At 49.1% G+C, this 22,863-nt stretch overlaps 2 protein-coding genes across 2 annotated transcripts in view; one reads left to right on the top strand and one right to left on the bottom strand.

Annotated features, from left to right (window-relative positions):
• The window catches only part of KLHL35 (kelch like family member 35), a gene marked incomplete at its 3' end in the record, with an annotated part of 7,183 nt that extends 1,700 nt beyond the window's left edge, over positions 1–5,483 (top strand). The window contains exons 2-6 of the mRNA XM_084232245.1: positions 267–451; positions 2,134–2,252; positions 2,856–3,044; positions 4,207–4,395; positions 5,295–5,483. Of these exons, the coding sequence (XP_084088371.1) occupies positions 267–451; positions 2,134–2,252; positions 2,856–3,044; positions 4,207–4,395; positions 5,295–5,483 (871 nt within the window). The remainder of the gene's footprint in view (positions 1–266; positions 452–2,133; positions 2,253–2,855; positions 3,045–4,206; positions 4,396–5,294) is intronic.
• A 10,481-nt stretch (positions 5,484–15,964) lies between these two features.
• On the bottom strand, positions 15,965–21,325 carry RPS3 (ribosomal protein S3). Its single transcript, XM_084236196.1, has 7 exons — positions 21,275–21,325; positions 19,986–20,116; positions 19,646–19,739; positions 19,225–19,319; positions 17,358–17,545; positions 16,746–16,942; positions 15,965–16,038 (listed from the first exon to the last, which is right to left on the bottom strand). The coding sequence occupies exons 1-6, from the start codon at positions 21,302–21,304 to the stop codon at positions 16,749–16,751; spliced, it is 732 nt and encodes a 243-aa protein (XP_084092322.1). The 5' UTR covers positions 21,305–21,325; the 3' UTR covers positions 15,965–16,038; positions 16,746–16,748.
• Positions 21,326–22,863: the final 1,538 nt, after the last annotated feature.

Below are 22,863 nucleotides of genomic sequence, written 5' to 3'. Positions count from 1 at the left end.
TCATTTCGGCCTCTGTGAAAGGAGGTATAAGCCCTAATAGAACTGTCTTAAGTATTAAATGAGGTGATTTTGCTATGCAAGGGTCAGGGCTCTGTAAAGATTGCTTTCCTGTGACTTCGAGGTCGGTGGAGTGGGGTAAGGTTTAGTGACCTTCGTATCCAGACAGGTGGAAGTGCAGCAGGACCGGACAATGTGGTCACCCTGAGGGTGGGTGGGCCACAACGTGGGGTGTGGGTAAACGCGCATTGGGCTTGTCCTCACGCCAGATTCATGGACCTAGCTGAAGTGATCGTGGTCATCGGTGGTTGCGACCGTAAGGGGCTTCTGAAGCTACCCTTTGCCGACGCCTACCACCCAGAGAGCCAGCGCTGGACGCCGCTGCCCAGCCTGCCTGGCTACACACGCTCCGAGTTCGCCGCCTGTGCTCTCCGCAATGATATCTACGTGTCCGGTGAGGGCTCGCTGAAGTGGGGAAGCCCTGCAGGACTAGATGGTTGCCTCCCTTGTGCCCACCCCTTTTGTTGTTCCCTCCCACCTGGCCGTGGAGTGGGGTTTTTCCCTTCTAACCTATAGTTATTGGCCGCAGTGGCACGTAGTCCTGCAGAGCCAAACACTGGTGTGACTGCTTTTTATTAAGCAGCGTCAGCTTCCGTTCATACAGTATGAGTCACTTCTATTTATGTACTGTGTGCTTAAATAGCTACTGTGTGCTGGCCATTATGCTAAGCAGCATAGTTATCATTTAATCGTCCCTAAAACTCCATTTCATAGATGAGAAAACCAGCTCAGAGACATTAAGAATTTCTCGGCTGTTTAAAAAATGGCAGTATTAGGTGAGACACAGATTTGTTTGATACTAATAGATTGTGTCCTCCTTGAAACTTAGTCCCCAGAGACACAGAGAATAAAATAGTCCTTGCTCCTCTGGAGTACCCTGGAGAGGGAGATACAGAAAGACTTGACTTGATCACCAGACAGAATATGATGGGAGTTCTTAGAGTCTCCAGGAAATGCCACTCAGGAAATCTGGCCTAGCTTCATGGAAGGAATAGCTTTTTAGCTGGGCCTTGAAAATTGGAGGGGATCACATAAGCAAAGGCACAAAGGCAGGGATGTTCAGAAAAGGACCCTCAGATCTCCAAAGTGCAGGTTGAGTGTGTCCAGGAAAGGAGAGGAAGCTATTGCAGATGAGGCAGGAAAAGGAGGAGGCCTCGGTAGACTGCACTTGATGTTGTAGAGAGCTTTGAGTGCTTGGGGAATGAGCCAGGAAAGCCTCAGAGACCATCTAGGCCACACTTTAGTGCTGGACAACTTATCCAAGGTCACTGCTGACGTCTGAGCAACATGTGGGGCCTCTGCTACGTGCCTGTGGGAACACAGATGTGGCTTAGGTCAGGGGCTCAGGCTGAGGGACACAGTCCCTGCATCTGAGAGGTGACTCCCTCGGGAGTCCTAGGGCATCACGCATGGGCAGGGAGAGCCCCATAGCATGTACCAGTGCTGATCTTGGGCACTAGAAGCTCTATTTGGTCATGGCTTTGGCAGTGAAAGGCCTTGTGGGCTGCAGCAGGTCATTTCTGCTCTCCGACTTATTTGGAGTTTCCTGTCTATAAATTAGATACAAAAATCCCAACACTTCATAGAGGGATGAGGACATGAAATCATGACGGTGACAGCAGAAGTGAGGCAGGATTATTGGGTCACCCTCTACCCCTCCAGGTCCCAGTGTAAGTGGCTGTGTTTTCCCTCCATCCCCAGTGTATTCCCCATGCTGGTCATGAGGAGTGCCCTTTGCACTTGCCTTCAGTAGAGTTCTAAGTGGCCCGCCTTGCTTCCTTAAGCACATAGCCTGTCATCCCACAAGGCAAGTCACCCACACAGTGAAGATCAGCTCCTCCCAAAGTCTCTCGGGACTCTTCCCTCAAGACTCCCTGCTTGTTGTCCTAACTCAGACCTTCACAACACTCCTTCAGAGTACACGGGAATAGGCCTGGAGTCCCAGACCAGCTCGGGAGGATGTCCCTTAACCCTTCCTTTGCATCTCAGACCTTTGTTTCTAGTTCTTGGGGGGCTGGGATGGGTCCAGGGGATAGCAACAGGACCTTGGGGCAACTGCTGCTTCTCTCTCTCTAGGAGGCCACATCAATAGCCGTGATGTGTGGATGTTTAGCTCCCATCTGCACACCTGGATCAAGGTGGCCTCGCTGCACAAGGGCAGGTGGAGGCACAAGATGGCGGTGGTGCAGGGGCAGGTAGGGACCGCAACAGCTACTGCCCTGGTACAGCACAGGGGCCCAGGTACAGCTCTACAGACATCCAGGAGGAAGGCCCTCTAAGACCTTCTCTAAGAAGGAATCTGGGGCCCCCAAAAGGGAAGGGATTTGCCCAAGGTCACATCATAATGCTAGCAGGAAGTAATTACTGTGCAGTACAGCCTAGTGGTGAAGGGTCTGAGCTCTGGGGCCAAAAAGCCTAGGTTTGAGACCCCCACCCCAAAATGTCAAGCTTCTTTGTAAGCTCTTTGTAAGTTTCACATCCCAGGTTCAGAAATGCAAATAAAAGTGCTTTTTAGAATCACGTAAGTGAGGTGGTGCACCCTGAATCACCAGCTGTGGTCAATATCCTTCAGCTCCGAGGGTATTTCACAGCCCTAACAGCATGCAGGGCCCCCCCATCTTCTTACCCGGGTTCATAGGGAAAACTGCTAAGGGAGGGCCAGTGACAGCTGGTGACAGGTGGGGCTGGGCCCTGGCCGAGTCCCTGCTCTGGCGTGGGACAGTTTCCCGCACACAGCGGGGCGGTGGGGCAGAGACCCCGAAAGCCCTGACTCCCGGCGCCCCCTGACCTCTCCGCAGCTGTTTGCGGTGGGCGGCTTCGACGGCCTGCGGCGCCTGCGCAGCGTGGAGCGCTACGACCCCTTCTCCAACACGTGGGCGGCCGCGGCGCCCCTCCCCGAGGCCGTGAGCTCCGCCGCGGTGGTGCCCTGCGCGGGCCGGCTCTACGTGATCGGGGGCGCCCGGCAGGACGGCGTCAGCACCGACAAGGTGGGCAGGGAGGTTTGCTGTGCGTTAGGGGCGGGCCCGGAGCTTGCATGCCTTGGAGTTTCCTGCTTGATCCCATCAACAGCTCGAGGAGTCACCCCAGGTTTCAGGCGAGGGATGAATTCAAGGAGGTGACCCCAAGGTCACACGGCAGGTCATCAGCACAGCTGGACCCAGATGTTTGGGCTGGTGGCATGTGGGTTTTATAGACTTTAAAAATTAAGGGCAAGCGTGGTATTATTTAAAATGTTTTTCGTCCATTCAAAAAAATTATTGAAAATTTAGAAGACAGAGAAATAGAAACAAACAAACAAAAAAAAACATCATCTCACTTTCAGGATAGCTGTTATTTTCTATTTTGGTGCAGTGCCTTGCAGGCTTCCTCTGAATTGACCTGCTTTTATTTTAGTTTTGTGTTCGCAGTGTCAGTAAAGTTTGCTTTCTTTTTATTCTCTCTTCTAAGTATAAGCACTGTGCACCATCATTTCAGTGTCTGTGTAATAGTCCACGGGCGGGTGAGCCCTAGTTTACTAACTTAATTTGGGTGGACACATTAGGCTTACAAAAACTCATCCTCATCATGGCCACCCCCACCCTCCCCTCACGGCCTGGCAGGCCTGTGGTCCTGGGACCAGAATCTTTTCCCCACTAGGATCCCCTCACCCCTCCTATTCCCTGACCCCTTCCCTGAGGAGTTGGCTGGGGGCCCGGCCCTGTGGTCGCCAAGCACCATAGACCTGGGGGCCTGCAGACAGCAGTAGGAGAGGGGGCTGCAAGGTTCCGCAGCTGGCATCTTGTCATGACCTCAGAGCACCGGGAAGAGGGAAGAGGGTTGACAGTGTCTGCAGCCAGTACGGCATCTCCCTGGCACCTGCTCTGAGGACCCTCTGTGGCAGATGCAGAGGACCTCCACCTCCTGATGTGCAGATCCTCCCTGGCCTGAAAGATGAGGGGGCATCTTTTCAGGAGCAGGAGCTAGAGTTGGAACTCAAGTGCGCACCCTTGAGGACAGGGACGGTGCGTCTTCTGCACACCCCAAACACTAACTGCAGGGCACGGGCAAATGCTAGGTTGAGTGAGTCCCCGTAACCACACTGCAGAGGCAGGAGTGGACGGCAGGGCAGTGTGGGGTGGCGCTTCAGTGCCGTTCCTCCGTCCCCCTCAGGTGCAGTGCTTTGACCCCAGGAAGGACCAGTGGAGCCTGCGCTCACCAGCACCCTTCTCGCAGCGGTGTCTTGAGGCGGTCTCCATCGAGGACACCATCTACGTGATGGGGGGCCTCATGAGCAAAATCTTTACCTACAAGCCTGGCACAGATGTCTGGGGGGAGGTGGCTGTCCTGCCGAGCCCTGTGGTAAGTAGAGGGTCCTGATCACGCTTCCAGGCACTAGTTCTGGTGAGAGGGAAAGCCTGCTTGTGAGGATCTGGTTCTTGGAGGCAGTGAGTCACGCCGGACTGACTCCCCACGAGGCACTTTTACAACATTCTCTAGTTTTGTTCTCACAGTGATCATCAGCTTTTCCTTTCACAGCTGAGGGCGATGGCCGTAGAGAGGCTGCAGCTCAGCCCAGGGCCACCAGTTAAGCCATGTAAGGCAGGGCCAGGAACCCTAGTCCCAAGTGCCGTAGCCTGGGGGGCGGGGTGTGGGCTGCTCTTGCTCCTGCCCTGAAGACCAGCAGAAAGTAGCCTGTGGTGGAGGGTGGGGGCACAGAAAGGAAGTTCCCCTGCCCCAGAGATCTCAGAGAAGGGAGATTCTGGCCCTTGCCTCTCCCTCCTTTTGTCCCCATTCCTGAAACTCCAGAGACTACACGGGGTGTGGCTGCCCTCGTGAGCCTTGCCGGTTTTAAGCGTCAGTGATCCTAAGAGCCTGAGATTTCTGGCTCCTCTGAGCCTGAGACCTTAAGGTGGTGGTGGTGGAAATTATTGTCACTGCATTCCAGGCACCACGTCAAATGCTTCACATGCGTAACCCCCTAGCTTTTAAGAGGAGCTTATGAAGAAGGTAATATTATTCTCAGTTGGCAGAAAATAAAAGGAAGGGCCCAGAGAGGTTGAGTGACTTACCTGAGGTCACTCAGTGAGGTTGCAGTCAGAGCTTGAACTCCGGTCCGTGCCATCCCTGCCTCTCTGCCATCCCAGCTGCCTGCTCATTTTCTGTGGGTCAAGATTTTACTGTCTGACCTGGCCAGCCAGGTATGGACAGAGCCACAGGCTAAGCTACATGGCTGACTGTCTTTCTGTTTGTCCACCCAGGAGAGCTGTGGCGTGACTGTGTGTGACGGGAAGGTCCACATCCTTGGCGGGCGGGATGAGCACGGGGAAAGCACTGACGGAGTCTTCACCTTGGACCCCAGCAGTGGGCTGGTGGAGGCCCAGCTGTCCCTGCAGCGCTGCACCAGCTCCCATGGTTGTGTCACCATCATCCAGAGCCTGAGCAGGTGACTCAGACTTGCAGAGCGTGAGGCAGAGCGCTCACCTGACAGGCTTCTCGGGAAGCTCACTCAGCTCCTTTCGTGGCGCTGCCATGTAAATAGCCCCTGAACTTCTTGCCCCCCTTGCCTGGAAATAAAACCACCTACAAGGCTGGGTCTGTCTTCCAGCCCAAGCCTGCTCCGCCTGGAGAAGCAGTGCCCCGTGTCTGCTTTCCTGCTTTGATTCTTCGCAAAGCATCTTCGTTCATTCTGTTACTCACTTTCACAACAGTGTGGACACTTTCTAAAAATTATTAAATATTTCTTGCATAAAAGATGTATGTTTCATATAGTTTCATAATGTGTTCTCAACCTCTAGCTTAAGAAATGGATTGTTACAAACATCTGTGTTTATTCCCCAACCAACTCCCCCTTCCTCGGTCCTCCCAGAGGTAATCACTGTCCATAAATTTCAGATTAGTAGCATTTTTTGGTATGAGCTAGACATTCTCTGCATTTTAAAGAGAAGAAACGGCATTAAAAAGATGAGACTCATCCAAGGCCACATACGTAGTGAGCGAGAGTCTGTGACTCTTATTAGAATCTATGAGGAATGCCCAGTCAGGACGGTTCTGTTTCAAACCACCCCTCTCCCAGTCAAACACCTGGCTGGGATAAATAAAATTAAAAACCAAACAACTGAAGAGAGAGAGGCCTGCATCGGCTTATAAGTAAGCAAACATGTCCAAGGACCAGAAACAAGAGTTGTGAAGCCATGTGCTAGGCAGAACTCAAGGCCTGAGGTTCAGACTGCAAGAGTCTTAAAAAGGCCTGAAAAATCAGGCTCACGGCTAGAACACAGAGCAGCTAAAACAAGGCAGAGTAAAACAGTCGTGGAGCCCTGAGCGCTGCGGAGTCTGGGCTCACAGCACACTCCACAGCCGGGGTGGCCAGGCTGGCTCTGTACCTGGACCTGTGAGACCCAGTGTCCACGAGAGCAAGCCCCTGATGCTATGATGAACACCTGGAGTGGCCTGGGACTCTAGAAACAGCAACACGACACTGCTGGTTAGGGATGGGTAAGCTCAAAAATAGGCCCTAGATCCTGAGGCCCTGAGGATCTCCCAGGCCCCATCTGGACCACCACCCCACCTCATTTGCACTGATTGCCTTTTGAAGAGGCTTCATCTGCTCCTCACATCCAGCAGGGGATGGCCCAAAGGCCCTCCCCATCTTGCAAAGCCCCAGGGCCCTGTCTGCATGGTCTCTCCAGCTGGGGCTGGTCCATCACAGCCCAGCACAAAGGCCTGGGTCCCAGCAGAGCTCCTACCCTCCGATTACCCCAGATTAGGGTTTCTGTGACCATCTGGACACAACTGATAAAGACAGAGGGGGGAGGGGAGCCTGCCTGCCCCTACCCTAGGGATAATTCCCAGGCCAAAACAAAGAAGACACTGAATGGCTTGCCTACCCTGATGGAAGCCCAAGTGCAAAAGGTAAGGCCAATGCAGGGCAAGCTCTCCCGTTTCCCCCACAATGCCGTGCATGTCCCCAGGGCTCTTCTGTCAAATGCTGATGCCTTTTCCATTTTGACCACCCTCTGCTTGCATCCCTTTTCTGCCCCTCTTCTCCATCTGGCATATGGCCAGGCCTTTATGTGTGACATCTCTGGGCTACCACTTACCTTCGGGTGCCCTCTGAGGCAAGAAAAGTGTTGACTTCATTTTTGTGTCCCCCAGTGCCTGGAAGGAGGCCCCCCACTGATTACACTAAATCAGAGCTTCCTGGTTTTCTTTTACCTGTGAGGGAACATTACCCTCCCTCCTCACCCCTTTAGAGTCTCAGACCTTTGAAGCTACTTGGTTCCTAAGGTCAATGGGCTGGTCAGTGGTGGCAGAGCAAACCTGGGTCCAGCTATCGCCAAAGCCTACTCTCTCCACGTGGCCACAGAGGCTGCTAATTGGCGAAACCAGCATAGAGTGCAGCAGAGCACCCTTTCTGTTCAGAAGGAGAGATGTCATTTCCCCCATGGAATACCCCAGCCCAATGGGACATTTTTCCTGCCCTTAGGAGCCTCCAATTGGATGAAGGGTGACATGGTTCATGTTCCTGATAAGCGAGGCTCGCAGCGATAAAGAAAAAGGGGGTAGTCATATGTCGTAACTTCCTAGGATCACTGGTTAGACTGAGAGGCCATACAGAGGCCTTCTTGCTCCTAGTCCATGGCTTCCCCACCTCTCCCACCAAACCACAAGTCCTGAGCACTGAATTTTAGTCATGCAGGTTTGCCATCCTCTTCCTCAGCAGAAAACAGGCTTACCTCTTGGTATACCGTTGGTAGCCAGTGGACCCAAATTTAGTCTTTGAGTTGTTTTTTCCCTGAGTTCCATTTGTAAGGGTGAAATTTTTATGACTGTTATTCTTCACGGGCTTCCAAAGAACAATGAGGAAACTTACCAATTAAAAAAAGAAACAAAACAGAATAAAGCTCATTTTATCTCACCATTAGCATATGGATTTATTGGATTCTTTTATAAGTATAAAATACATTGAGATTTTGATGGCTTTATTTTTCCCGGTATCTTGAAAAACTATTTCACCATTCTAAAAATTATTTCCTGTTAACTCATCGGTACTTCCCAACTATGTCTAACAAAACAAAGATGATAAGAAAATGGAAGGATGATGGTATTGCCTCATAGGAAGAGGTAATAGTGAACATTTGTTTCCATGTTGCATTTCACAAAGCATTGTGTACCATCTTTCAAGAAGGTGGAAGTCTAAAGATAGCCATTAAGAATTCAGGATTCCAGGACATCAACAATAAAGATGTTTGTGGAGACTCAACCCCTGTGGAAAGGGAAATAAAAGCAACAACTACCACTTGGGATTACTTCAAGTTAAAAAGCTTTTACAGAGCAGGAAAAAAATATACGTCAAGACATCCACTGAAAAATATTCATACAACATATAATCAATGAGGGGTGAATCCAAGATAAATAAAAAACTTATAATTCAAAATAGAAAAACAATAAACGGCCTGCAGTTCACCAAAGAGGTGTATGAAAAAATGTTTGAGAGAACTGCAGGTTAAAACCACAATGTGATACCACCTCACACCTGTGAGAATGATCCAAGTATTGGAGAGGATGCAGAGAAAGAGGAAATGCTATTACACTGCTGGGAAGAATGTAAACTGCTACAGCCAATGTGGAAATCCATCTGGATTCATCTTAAAAGACTAAAAATGGAAATACCATATGATCCAGCAATCGCCCTCCTGGGCATCTATCCAAAGAACGTGAAACCATGGATGCAAAAAATGACATGCTCTCCCGTGTTCACCGCGGCACTATTTCCAACAGCTAGGACAGCCTACACCGTCATCCAGAGATGACTGGATCAAGAGCATGGGGTATATCCACACCACCGAATTCTGTTCAGCCATAGGATGAACTGCAGCCATTTATAGCAAAACAGAGGAAGTTCAAGGGAATGGTGTGTAGTAAAGCAAGTGACAATGCAACAAATCCTGGACACTTACAAAATGGATGATTTGACAATGTAAAATACTTATAAAAACTAGTGGACATTAATAAACACCACAAGGGTTCCGAGGCTTGGAGGGAGGGAGGAGGGAGTAACCAGGGGGATACAAGGATGGTTGTGGAGGGAAAATCTTAAAGTAATCTGGGCAAAGAAAAATTTTCTCAAATTCAAGATTTTTCACTTTCCAACCATGATAATGAGAAAAAACTGACAGTACAATCACATGTATTAGAAAAATCAGAACATGAAGGCAGACATGCGTATCAGCACTCCAGAGAGTTCATTCAGGTCAGTAAACAAAACCTTTCCTTGATAAATTTTCTCAAACTAACAAGAATTAGTGACTAATATATTTCTAAAAACAGAAAGGTTATATTGCATTTTCAGTTAAGTCATTCAATGGGAAGGACTTTGCCACACAATTAAGACAAAAACCTAATACTCTTTCATCTTGTCATAATTAGCCCCCAAGTCTACTTGGTATTTTGTTACAATTCATAAATGGATACATGTTGAAGAAAGCTGAGTGCAGATGAGACTGGAGAGAAACCGATGCTGTAAAAATATTAAAATGCATTGGCTTGGTCAAGCCGACCTTTTCAAGTCTATAAATAAAAAATGTTTTAAAATTATGGAGCAAGAAAATGGCTGACCTCCAGCAAAAATTATGAGCCGTGAAAAAGTTTTAAAGTATTGCTCATTAACAAGGCAAGTACAGAACAAAACAACTCCCAGAAGCAATAAGCTAACGCCTATTAGAGAGGTACTGAAACCAGCAGCTACAAAGTGACACCCCAGCTTCACACTGACAGTCACTGAGCATCTCACTGCCCTCCAGGGAGTGCTCACTTAGGGTCTGTATGCCTTCAAGACCAGGATAATAGGAAACCGATAGCTGCTTTAATTCATCTATATGGACACACACAATAGTGTTTTCACAGGATTGATTTTAGTGATAGAATTCATATACAAAAATACCCACCTATATGAAATGCAAATCCAGTGGTTTTTAGTACACCCAGAGTTGTGCTATTAATACTTACTAAGGGCCTCCCCGGTGGCGCAGCGGTTGAGCGCTGGGTTGCAAAGCTGCCCGCAGCCTCTGCAGTGACGGTTCGATCCCCAGCTGCTCCCCGGCCGCTGGGCGAGGGTCCCACATGGCACACAGACCTCTCCTGCCGCCCGCTGCTCCCCTCAGCAGTGTACTTCGGTCCTTCTGCCTGCTCAGCTCCCCGCTCTGGCTCTGGTGAATTCTCTCACCCTCCCGTGCTTCTGACTGTACCCAGTGCATGTATAAATAAATAAATCTTTAAAAAAAAAAAATACTTACTAAAAATTTATAATAAATTTTTTTTACATCTCCCTTTACTCTTCTGTAAATTATTTGTAAAATGATTTAAAAGGTGGTTGTCTACTGGACCAGTGACTGGTAATGGCCATTTTTCCTGGAATATTGGGTGTAAAACTAGTGAGCAAAGGCCCACAGCCTCTGAGGCCCCTCCCGCAGCGGGAAAGCGGCACCACCACCGAGCTGATACTCTCCCTCGTCCTTGTCTGCAAAGCAAAAATATTCTCAAAGACCAGGGGACCCAAAGGGCCCAGCTCCTGTGGCGCACACCACACAAAGGACTTCCCCGCGCAGGCTGGCCTCGGGGTAGTGACGGCCTGCCAGCGGAGGCGGGACGAATCCATCAGTGTGGTCCTCCCCACCGCGTAGACAAAGGCCCAGCTGCACCTGACCGGCTGTTAGCCTAACAGGACCGAGCAGAAGCGGGGTTTCATTTGGATTTCAGAGCAACTGGGGGGTTCGTCTTATGAAAATGAGGGTTTGGGATCAGGTCAGTTGTCTCCAACCTAGGGTCTCAGATGTCCTCAGCAGTGGAGATCTTAAGGTATTCTGAATAGTTTTCAAAGCCTCAGAGAAAACTACACGTCCCCTAAAACATCTTGCAAGGGTTGATAAAATCACTGTAAAATGAGCTTGGCAATGGAGCCGGCCCCTTACAGGGCCGTTGGACAGGTCACTAACTGAGATGTTCACAGCAGGCTCAGGGCAAGCAACAGTGATCTCACTGCTTGCTGGTAGCAGTAAAAGGTCTAGCCCATGTGGTCGGGGCCTTACAGAGGATGGACAGAGTCCATTATTATGAAGTAGCTGTCCGTGACTCCCAAAGTAACAGTTACTATGTACTAACACTTGCTGTGCGTCAGGCACTGTGCTAACAATTCCATATACAGAGGAGCAGAGGAGGGCACGGAGATTTAACTGTTGTGCCCTGCGGACTGGCTTTTTATTCATAGTTTGGCTTGAAAGCCTGGGCTCTTAACTGTTGTTTATCTCGAGAACGCCTACAACAGCCCTGTGGCATCGAGGGCCAGGAAGATACAAGGTCACCCTTGTGCTGTTACCAGGACTTGAACCCAGGTCTCTGGCCCCCAAGGCCCAGCCTTTCCCATCACTTCTCAGCCCCCTCTAGGGTAAGGTAAAAGTATCAGGCTTTTCTGCCCTCCTGTCATTAGGATAGATGAGGGAACCCTGTGGTCCTGAACGCATGCCTGATGGTGGGCCCCTGAAGTGGGTACACCTGGACTGAGAGACTGAGTTTATAAGGGCGGCGTCACGGGGATGCCAGCAGAAGTAAGAAAAGAAGAGAAACACAGAGGCCAGAGAGCCCAGAGAGAGTGAGGACTTGCTGGGGGCTGGGAGGCCTGCCAGCCTCCCGGCCCCCCAGCACCCCTGCCTGCCATATGCCTGGTAAATCTAAATAAAAGACCTGCAAAAGCCACTGAGGACCCTGACTCCTCCTTTACCCGGTCTGCTGGGTCAGAGAACCTGCTCAGTGGCTGTTCCTGCCCTTACAATTGGCGTAAGTCGGCAAGATGATCCATGCAGACGGATATGGAGCCCTCTGAAGACCTGGAGGGACTAAGGAGTAACGGACTGTGTTTGCCTGTGACGACGCTGGAGGCGCCATGGCGGCACAGAAGGTGGACAAGGTCCTGGAGCTGCAGGATAAGACCACGCGGGGAGGAGGAGACGCCCGAGAGGACCAGCCAATGACCCCCGAGGCAGCAAGAATTGTCGGGGAAGAGAGGACCACGATTCGGAGCTCGCCAGTGCTGATGCAGGGAGAGGCCTAATGGACTGATGGATTTGGACTGACAATCCTGACAGAAGGCGGAGGAACTTTGGCAAGTTAAGTTTTTGGGACCCTGGGGCGGGGAATGCTATTGTTTGTAAACCCCAGGAGATGGGAATCTGGGGTGGCCAGTGGGCCTTGACGGCCAAAAGCAGCCTGTGTATGCCCAGCAGCTAGGCAGGAAGAAAAGCCAACTAAGGCAAAAGCTGCTGCTGCTGCTGAGTTTGGGAAGCCCTGAGTGGCTGTTAAGCACTCAGTAAGCTGCGGAAGGCCAGTGAGTCTCGCGAAATCACCTGTGGGTGACGCCCTGCTTGTTCTTGAGTGAGGGTGAGGAGCTAAGGAACCGTCTTTGGGGGACGGGTAGGGAACGTGGCTTGGGGTGGAGCCCAAGCCAAAGAGGGGACCCAAGAGAGGCCGCATGTGGAGTTTGGATCCCTGACCCATGTGCTTGTGCAGTGGGTTGGCCAGAGTGCAGGGGTCTGCGAGTCGCACTGGTGGCTATGAAAGCCGAGTGCTGGAGCGACCGCAGACAGAAACCCTGAGGGTTGGCGATTACCCCCAACAGTATAGAATCGCCAGTCCTGGAGTAAGTGCATCCTGGGGGTGGATGTGGTGTGTGGCTTGAAGGCCAGGAAGCCTGACGGCTCCTGGTGTGTGACAGTAGATGCCCGAGTGGTTCCCCTCCCTCGTATGAGCAGTGCCTTCGGCAGCAGATTTGGTGGATCATCTGCTGGTGCCAGTAATCTTGTCTTTTGCCACTAGGTTGGGGCCCTGCCTGGATTTGTGTTCTGTTGTATTTTATGTATTTTGTTGTTCTATTGTGATGTATATTTGTTTTTGTGGGCCATGGCTGCAGTGTTCTATTGCCAAGAGAAACATATACACTGTATGGCAGAAAACCCTGGGGGGGTGGACTGTAGGGTAAGGTAAAAGTATCAGGCTTTTCTGCCCTCCTGCCATTAGGATAGATGAGGGAACCCTGTGGTCCTGAATGCACGCCTGATGGCGGGCCCCTGAAGTGGGTACACCTGGGCTGAGAGACTGAGTTTATAAGGGCGGCATCACGGGGACGCCAGCACAAGCCAAGAACGAACGGAGCCGAGAGAATGCCAGAGAGCCCAGATAGAGTGAAGACTTGCTGGGGGCTGGGAGGCCTGCCTGCCATATGCCTGGTAAATCTAAATAAAAGACCTGCAAAAGCCACTGAGGACTCAAGACTCCTCCTTTACCCGGTCTGCTGGGTCAGAAAACCTGCTCAGTGGCCGTTCCTGCCCTTACACCCCTTTGTAAAGCACCCCGAAGAGAAAGGTATCCCACACCCCAGAGGACAGCCTTGCCTACTTTGGTTGACAGGTGAGCTGAGGTCTGTGTTGAACCTCCCCCTAGTGTTCACAGCAGCGGGAAGGGGAGCAGGCTCCACAGATGATCACTCTGCTGTAGGGTCCAGCAGCCTTTGTTTTTTTTTTAAAGATTTATTTATTTATACATAGAAGAGCTGGGGTGCAGGTGAGAGGATTCACCAGAGACAGAGTGGGGAACAGAACAGGCAGACTGACTGAAATACACTGCTGAGGGGAGCAGTGTGGGGATAGGAGAGGTCTGCTGCGCCATGTGAGTTGCTCCCTGGCAGGCTGGGGATCGAACTCATGCTGCAGAGGCTGCAGACTGCTCCACAGTGCGGTGCTTAACCCCTTGTGCCACCAGGGAGGCCGCCAGCAGCCTTTGTAAGAGTAGTTTGCAAACCCAGATTCTGTTTGGGAGTACAACTCCCCTGCATGAAGCCCTTCCCCCCTCACCAGTTTCTGTGCTCTTTGCCTGGTTCTCCAGTCCACACTCTAGGCGTCCTTCCCTTGCGCGATGGGAAAGCTGGTCAGCTCCCGGCCCGTTTGAGGCCCCTGTCACCAGCTGCCAGAAATGCTAATAACCAGAGTCTGACACTTTGGAGCCCGACAGAAAGCTTTTGTCCAGAAGTCCGTGAAAGGTGTTAGCATTTGCTCCTGTGACGCCAACAGTCTTATTTCCAGGGCTTTATAAAATTTTTACTGCCAGCACCATTCCTTGTCCATCACGGGGAGAGGTGTAGCAGTTGGGCCACTTCCAAGGTGGAAGCCAAGGGGTCAGTTTGCTTTCTCTCCACTGCAGGCACCTGGGCCAGGCAGGGATGACATCCTCTAGGGTGGCTTGCATTTCTGGATGGGCTGTGGCTACTGACTGCTCTCCTAAGCTCTACATTTACCTTGTGCGGTCTTCTGAAAAAGATTAAAACCTCCAAATTCTCTCCCTTTCTTGATCTGAGCAGTGGCTACAAGGGATGTTCATGTAAAGTAGTTCAAGCTATACACATGTATTAATAACTTGCTTTTACACACGTCACACTTAAGTTTATTTTTCCCTCCCCAAGCTGCTGCTTCGGTTCCTTTTATTACAGCACCACCTGGTGGGGAATAGCAGCACTACCGAATCCCAGACTCTCATTTTAGACAACTGCAGGGCAGAAGACACCAGGAAAATAAGGAACTCAAATCACTGAATCAAGTATGTGTCTAGTACTATGCCAGTACTAGCTGCTAAGACCCTACACCATAGTTTTCCCTGTTTTCAACACCCAGTGCTGTGGATGCTTTAAGACATCTAGTTACTCCCTCATTACTGGGCACACACAGAGGTCCAAAAATAAATACAGGAATAGAACAGTTTCAGCTCTGTTTAAACACCAACATTTCCAGTAGAATTGCAAAATGGCAACAGCTTTACCCTCCAAGGATAAATAAATCTTACAAATCATCCAGTCCCCATGGTACCCCAACACAACAGCTGCCTATCTATTTGGGGGTGAATAGAAAAAAAAGGTACTCAAATCTCACTTTACATACACCCTCATTTCCGAGACTTAACACTAGCCAGTCTGTTCCAAGCGTCATTTCAACCCCCCCCCAGAACACTTAGGATGGATTAGAAAGGGGTGGTCTGGACAAGTGGAGAATTAAGAACCATTTGTACTCAGGCTCTAGGTCCCAGCCATGACACACCACACGCAATTCGTGAACCCACACCCTGAAATACCACGAATTGGCAATTACCAATGAACCATGCCAGTGGTTAGAGAATTCTGGGTGTCTCCACTCAAGAAACGTCACAGTGAGATGTCACTGTGAAGACAGTTCAACACAAACACCACAATGTCAGAGGGGGAGAGTGCCCATTTGTCAGTGAGTCCCCATAATAATCCAACTACTGTGGCTTCCCGCACGCCAAGCAGTAGAAACACACAGGGTTTGTCTTACGCAGCTTAGTCTCGCTGAGAAGACCAACGACTAGAGGCCCTGCACATCTGTGGAGCCAGGCTCTCACCAGGCAGTCTTAGAGCCACCAGGATAAAGAGGTTGCCTGACTTGACTCTCAGCCCATGACAGTGTCACAAAGGCAAGTCCCTCCTCAGAATGTATACAAAGCATGAACGCCTGCAGCATGGTGTGACTCAAGACGCAATCGGCATCTTTATTTTCTATGTGCAACACACATTTCCTTATGCATCAGAAAATCCTCTAAACCTAAATCCTGAACTACAGGTTCTAACAGTGCTGCCCTGTTGGCAGCCAGGCTGCACCTCTCCCTCAGTGTTGGTTTTCCCCCGCATGTGTTCTCCCGTCTGGCCCTAACCTCCCAAGTACAGGTGAAACCATGAGGACTGCAGGGACAGGACTGACGTCCGGAGAAACACCAAGCCTGGCAGCTCTAAGAATCAAGCCAGGAATGCTGCCAAGGGGCAACATTATCCTCAGGCTGGATACTGGACATACAATCATGATCTGGTCAGGCCATGTGTCTTTTTAAAAGATTTTATTGAAGGTCCTTACAGAGCAACATCCAGACTCGATGCAGGCTGCCATCGTGCCCCTGAAACCAAACAAAGTAAACAGTGAGAACTGAAAGCTAGCCTTACTGCTGGGTCCTTTCATTTCCCAAAATGGGCCTACACTCCCCTTTAGGGTTTGTTTTTTTAAATGATTTATTTTTATTTGTTTATGCACACAAGAACTGGGGTCCAGGCTAGAGGTGCGAGAGGGAAGAGGGGGAGGAGACGATTCACCACACAGAGTGGGGAGCAGAGCAGACAGATGCACTGAAATACAATGCTGAGGGGAGCAGGAGAGACGGGAGAGGTCTACTTTGCCATGTGGGCAGCTCCCTGGCCAGGAATTGAACTCATGCCACAGTGGCTGGCTATAGCTTGAGAGCGTTGAGACTTTTCCCTGTGCCACCAGGGAGGCCCTATTTAGGGTTTGTTATCAAGATTAACAAATACACCACACAGAACCGAGTACAGGAGAGGGTTGATGTTACTGTTTTAAGGAGACTCAAGGACTGGCAACTAATTATAAGAGCCCTTGAAAATTTGTGAGCAGGTAAGAGAGGACAATAAAGGAACTCTCCTATTTCAAACACAATAGTAAACGTAGGAATTTGGGCTAAATGGGCTCCTATGTTCTCCCATGTAAAGCAAGTATAATCCAAGTTTTATTCACCAAGTGGCTACCACAGTGTGGGATACAAAGTATTAATGGGGAGACAAAGGAACCCCCAACAACCCCCTTCAGACATACCTGTTATGCTGTGGGCACCGGCTGGGGCATGGCTGGCGGCTCTGGCTTCCCACCCTTCTGTTCCGAGATGGGGGTGGTGGGCAGTATCTCATCTTTAGGCTCCACGATGCTCACGTGGTCAGGGAGGGGCTTCTTAGGGCCAATCTTACCACTTGGGTCCCAAGGCAGCATGATCTTTACTTTGATGCCCAGCACACCTAGGAGATGCCACCATTAGGAGAGGTAGCTGTGGTTTCACATGCCCCCACGATGCGACAGGGCAGTAGGTTACTCAAACACCCTTGTTTCTGGCCCCTTCTCAGACAAATGCCTCTAATCAATCAATAAACAGGACACTTTTGCAAAAGGAAGTCACGCACAGCACCACAGAACGTGGCACTGACAAGACCCAAGTGCAGGATGTGACCTTTCTGACTCGTCATCGTATCATCACCGAAGGGTACACAGGTGGCTGAGACAAGGACAGCTCAATTCTGATGAAGCTCATCACCAAACCCAAGGGGTACACACAGGCTCCACTACATCCGAGGCAAATTCCACACACTGAGGTGTGCATGGGATGGCATTCCTGTCTGTTAAGACCCCTGGCCCCAAGCTTGCCCTGCTGCTCACCCTGTCTCAGCAGCACGTGGCGCACGGCAGTGTCGACGTAGTAGTTAACAGGGTCCCCGCTGTGGATCATCAGACCATCCACAAACTTCATGGATTTAGCCCTCTGTCCTCGGAGTTTCCCGGATACCACGACCTCACAGCCTTTGGCCCCACTTTCCATGATGAACCGCAGCACACCATAGCAGGCCCTTTGGGAGAGCAAGAGAGAGCATTTTGTATGATCACCAAAACCAGGACTGCTCAACCCCACCCCACATTAAAGGTAAAAGGGCGCAAAACCCCAATAATATACTAGTCTACACTATTTCCAAAGTTCCTTTATTGAAGTACAAATTTGATCAGAACCTGGCCCAAGGGGAAAAAGTTCTCATCTACACCTATCACATCTAATCTCAGGCTAACTCTTAGAAGTTCCGTCTAACCAAGTGCTTCTTAACCTTGGTTGTTCTTATAACCATTCCCAAAAGGCTAAAAGACTAGAACAAAGTCCCCAAAGCCTGGGCCCCACAGCAAGGTCAAGTACATTTGCAGCCTGGGGAGAGTGGTCAAGTTCTAGCTTGTTCTCGCTCTTACCTCCCAAGTATAGTTAAAACCACATATTTAAAATACTCTCCAGGTAGTGCAACCAAAATCAATACCCACACCAATGAGCTCATAGTTATCAAGCTGACAACCACCAATTCTGGAGCAAGCCCTTATAGTCCCACCTTGGCCAACAGAACTGCCTATATAAAATTTGCCTCAGGATTTCTAAATCAAGCAACCAGTAGAACCAAGAAGTATCCCAGTCAGAGTCCGCCTTTATGGTTTACTAAAATATTCCTCAACTTTCGTTTGTTCACACCCCAGGAGGTAATCAGCGGCGGGCCAGTCACCACTTTCAACAGGGAAGTTAAGGAGTTGAGACCTATCACAGGCATACCCATTCATGTTATCTAATTTCATCTAATCCTCACCCCCCCCCCCCATCACATTTAGAGATAGGAGATGGAGATCCAGGGATCAGAACTTCAGTAAGTTACTCGAGTCTCAGAAATTCTAAGTCAAACTTTGGTGCACAAAAAATTACCAGGAGTAATTAAGAAAGATGACCAAGCTACACCCCCATTTTCCAATTCAGTGGGTCTGGGGTGAAGACTGAGAACTTTCATTTCTAAAAAGTCCTAAAGATGATCAGTGTTGTTGGCCCAGGGACCAAACTTTTGAAAACCACTGACAGTGGTAGAACTATCCTTCAAACCCTGTGGGCAGCGTTTTCTATCACCATCTTCACAAATCAACCCACCTACAGCAGTTCTTAGCGTTCTTTCTCTGCTAAAAAACCTTGCAGGGTTTGGCATTAGGTACCCACTCATTTCCAGACACCTAAACAAGGCATACCAGATTTAAAACTGCACCAAGAACCGCCTGCTATAAAATCTCATCAGTAGGCCCAACTCCAGGACCATGGCACCTCCTTTATAGTCCATCACTGCTGTTACTACCTATACACAACCAGATTTTAAGCTCTCCCCCACGAGGCCTAGGTCTTCTCGCTATATTCCCAATGGAGTTAACAGACAATGGAGCTGAATGACTTCAACTGGAATCTTAACCTCCCCTTCCTGAAGAAATTCTATTTTTGCTCTACCCCCAAAGCACTGGAACAGTTCACTACAGGACTGACTTTAAAAACGTGCTTCCTTTATCAGTCTATCTTGCCACTGCCAGGTCCGTGAGGACATAAATCAGAATTATCTTACTGCTGAAACCCACAGAGACTAAAAGATGACCACGTAGAAAGTGCTTTTGTTGAATTAACAAAATGGCAAACACATCACATCTTGATCCACAAAAAGGTACAAACATTAAGTCTCAGGACACTTACCTCCTCACAGCAAGGCCTCCAAGGAGTTTGTAGCGCAGAGACTCTGCTTGGGCAATGGCACACAGGCCTCGTGTGGCCACCTTTTCAGCATAAAGCTTTAAAAAGGAAAACAAGGCATATCTTTAAATTTGTTATCTTTGTTTCAACCAAAAAGCTGCATAAAAAAGCAGGTAGCACTTGTAACCCGCAAGTACCGAGGCACTTTTACTATCCACACCTAGCACATTCCGTCCACTCTTAAATCTCAGTTCTTCCTACAGCCACACCAAGGACGGAGCCAGACAATCCATCACGTATCACTGCTCTATCCAAGGTGAATAAACTAAGTCTTCTGGGGGACGGTAAAGATTTTTAAAAGTATCGCTTGAAAGAGCCACTACCAAGTCCACAATAACCTGTAGCCCAAGGTGGGATCACTCACCTCTACACTGCCCTCAGGAAAGCCAAACCTCTTCTGAACCACAGCGGTCAATTCCCGAATGCGACGGCCTTTCTCACCAAGAACATTCTGTGTCCTGGAGAAAAAAAAAAGACAATTCGTGGCTCTCACAATTTCAGGTGTAACTTTAATCCTGCACATACACAGTAGTAAAATTTCATTCTTCTGATACAAGCTAGAGTCAGAATTAAAGTTAAGGGGGGAATAAAACCCCCACATTTCCTAAAGCCAGATTCACTGTCCCCTTTAAGTTTCCAGAACAGTATACAAAACATCTTAGTATATACAGTTATAGGTGGCAGTCAGGAAAATTAAGTTTTACCTGGTGGCTAAGATGATAATTTCTGTCCTGGTTGGTGTAACTCGGACTTCAACTCCCGAGTAGCCATCTTCAGCCAGCTCCCGGGTGAGGAACTCGTTCAGTTCAGCTTTGAAGATGCCGTCAGCGACAAACTAGCAGAAAGTAAAATTCAAAAGGAGAACAAAGTGCAGGCTTACTTTTCCGGCCCTAGTTTTTCTGCTCAAGCAACCCTCATCAAAATCCACCACCACCAGTAAATGACATGTCTTCAGTCTATGATTCTTGGTTTTTCAACAGGCATGGAATAACCCTTCTCAGACAAATGCCTCTAAGTCATCTTTTGGAAGTTCTTTGATGCAGGGACCCTTAAAACTGTGCCACAGAACGCAGCACAGAGCAGGGGCCACCCGAACAAAGGTGATACCTCCAGTCAGACTCGTCATCATCTCTTCACTGAAGGGTTGAGACCATCATAGATACACATGCATGCCAAACAAAAAACTGCTCTACAGTGGCACATTTCCAACTCATTCATTCAGCACAACAGGCACCACTACACTTGTAGTTGGGAAAACAGGTAGGAACTCAGTTAAGCAGTCTCGTTTGTGGACACACGTCATGTTAGCTTTCTTCTCTTGAGGTACCTATGTCTTACCCCTAACAAGAATCGACAAACCCTAACTCACAAAAGTGTGGATTTAATTTTAACATCGATGTACGTACACACAAAATGGCAAATTGCCTATTTCTAAAATAAATCGACTTTACAGCCCTCCGATTGGAAGATTTAAAGTTAAATGCCAGGAAGCGTTGTTCCCAGGCCCCAGCCCTATGCAAGCCCAGGCCTTTTCCCAGATGGGAGCAAATGGAGCAAAAGACAAAAACAAGCCCCCCACCACCCCAAAACTCGGCAGCTTTTCCAGTAGCCGTCCTCGGGGATGGAGGGCTGCGCCCGGAGAGATCTAGAAGGCCAAAGCCATGGCAGAACTACGGGGAATGGCTCACGCTGCCAAAATAACACGTTAACTAGTTCTACTTGTCCACCACGAAATGCTCACAGGCGCCTTCCTCCGGGAAGCAAGGGCGCTCGGGGCTCATCTCGGCGCTGTCCTCCCTTCCCCGCCACATTACGACTGCTCAGTTCGGGCCCCGCACTCAATCCACCGCCATCCCCGGCCTGTGGGAGTACCACTAAGTCCAGGCCACTCCCTGGGGCAGCGCACCGAACTGCGGGCCTCAGTACGGCACCTTGAGAAGCCACTGAAGCGAGAGGCGCTGCAGTCCCCCAGATGCAAGCCCCACGGTCTCACCTTCCTCTTCTTGGAAATCTGCACCGCCATCTTGCCGCCGAAAGGAAAGGAAGTAGCTCGTGGGCGGAAGTGGGTATAAAGGGCGCGGAGTGACGGCAAAGAACTGCGCGACGTCGGCACCTAAGGGCGCTCCTGGGAAATGTAGTTTTTATGTTAGGAAGGCCTTGGGGAAGGGATGCGTGAAGACCCTCCTATGGGGGCAAACGGGAGATGACCTTCGGAAACTCAGGAGAGTTTAGACTCCAATTTCATTCGTTAAAAAGTGAGAAGTGTGAGGCGCAGAGATGGAAATAACACGTGTAAGTTCTCAGAACAGAGTGGAAGCCTGGCCCCTACACTCTGTGAAAGAGGAAGAAAGCCCCTCAATGAAATTCATGTAGTTGCTCTTCCAATCTATATCCAATTCCCCCTTTTGGAATAATAGCTAGTATTTAGTAAATATTCTAGGGCATAGAATAGTCTGTGCTCTTTATATTATTAACACGCACTCATCAAAAAACCCCCATCAAGTCGACAAATTAAAAAAATAAATAAATAATACATATTATTAACTCACTAATCTCTAGCTCACTTTCATAAAGTCTATTACAACTTGTAACAGAAGTTACAAAGTTGTGGCTGGTGCGCTTATAATTCTTTTTCAATTAAAAATTTCCTTTCGCATTTTCTTATGCATCACCTAGGTCCAAGAATGAACACTTGTTCTCTATTTCCTGTAACACATCTCTATCCACGCTTCCATCTACCTACCAATGGGTCTTTTTATGCATTTCAAATTTGCAGACTTCAGTACTCTTCACCCCTAAACACTCCTATTTTAAGTGTGAACCATTTGCCTGCATTTAAAAATCATGAAACTTTTCTGTAAACCTGTTAGGCATTTCTTAAAAATATAGAAAGATCTAGCAAAATAGACACAGACTCTCATGATTCGTATTCCTTTCCTGTTTGATGGAAAAAGGCTTTGCAATGGCGCCACAGTGCTTGGCAGCTTCACTCATGTGTTATGTGGTCCTGGAAGCCATTTGAGCTTTTAACCTCAGCAGGGAAACAACTCTGACACAAAGGTCAGTCCTATAATCATAGCATTAACGGTGCCCTGTGGGAACCAAGCCCTTGAACCAGGGAGGATGAGAAGTCAACAAACTAAAGCACTAGATAGGTCATGAACCTGATGGATCTTGATGATGGATTGAAGTTCAGGGGGGGATTGAGAATGATGCTCTGCTTTATGACACCAGTGGCGGGTGCTTGGTGACAACCCTCACTGAGGTGACAGCCCAGAAATAGATATTTTTTTTCTCTATGTGTCATCTTCCTTTGCTCTTCACTTCCTTCCTCATCTAGCTCCATGATAGGGTAATTCAATGGCTTCTAAAATCTCCATCTGGTGAATCCACCTACTTGATCTCTCTACATCCTCGCTCAGGATGTAGGCACCAGGGGAGAGCACCCAACATTTCATACTGTGGTCAGAATATTTCTCATTCAATACTCTTTTCATTCCCCCACAGTGCCTATTATAATCTTTGTCAAATGTGGGACCCCAGAATCTCATTCCTACTCAGCACTCAACCTCCCTCCTAACC

The sequence above is a fragment of the Talpa europaea genome, assembly GCF_964194135.1.
Source record: "Talpa europaea genome assembly, chromosome: 1".
Classification (NCBI taxonomy): Eukaryota; Metazoa; Chordata; class Mammalia; order Eulipotyphla; family Talpidae; genus Talpa; species Talpa europaea.
Note: the sequence above shows the minus strand (reverse complement) of the source record. Positions and strands in the feature narration are given on the sequence as shown.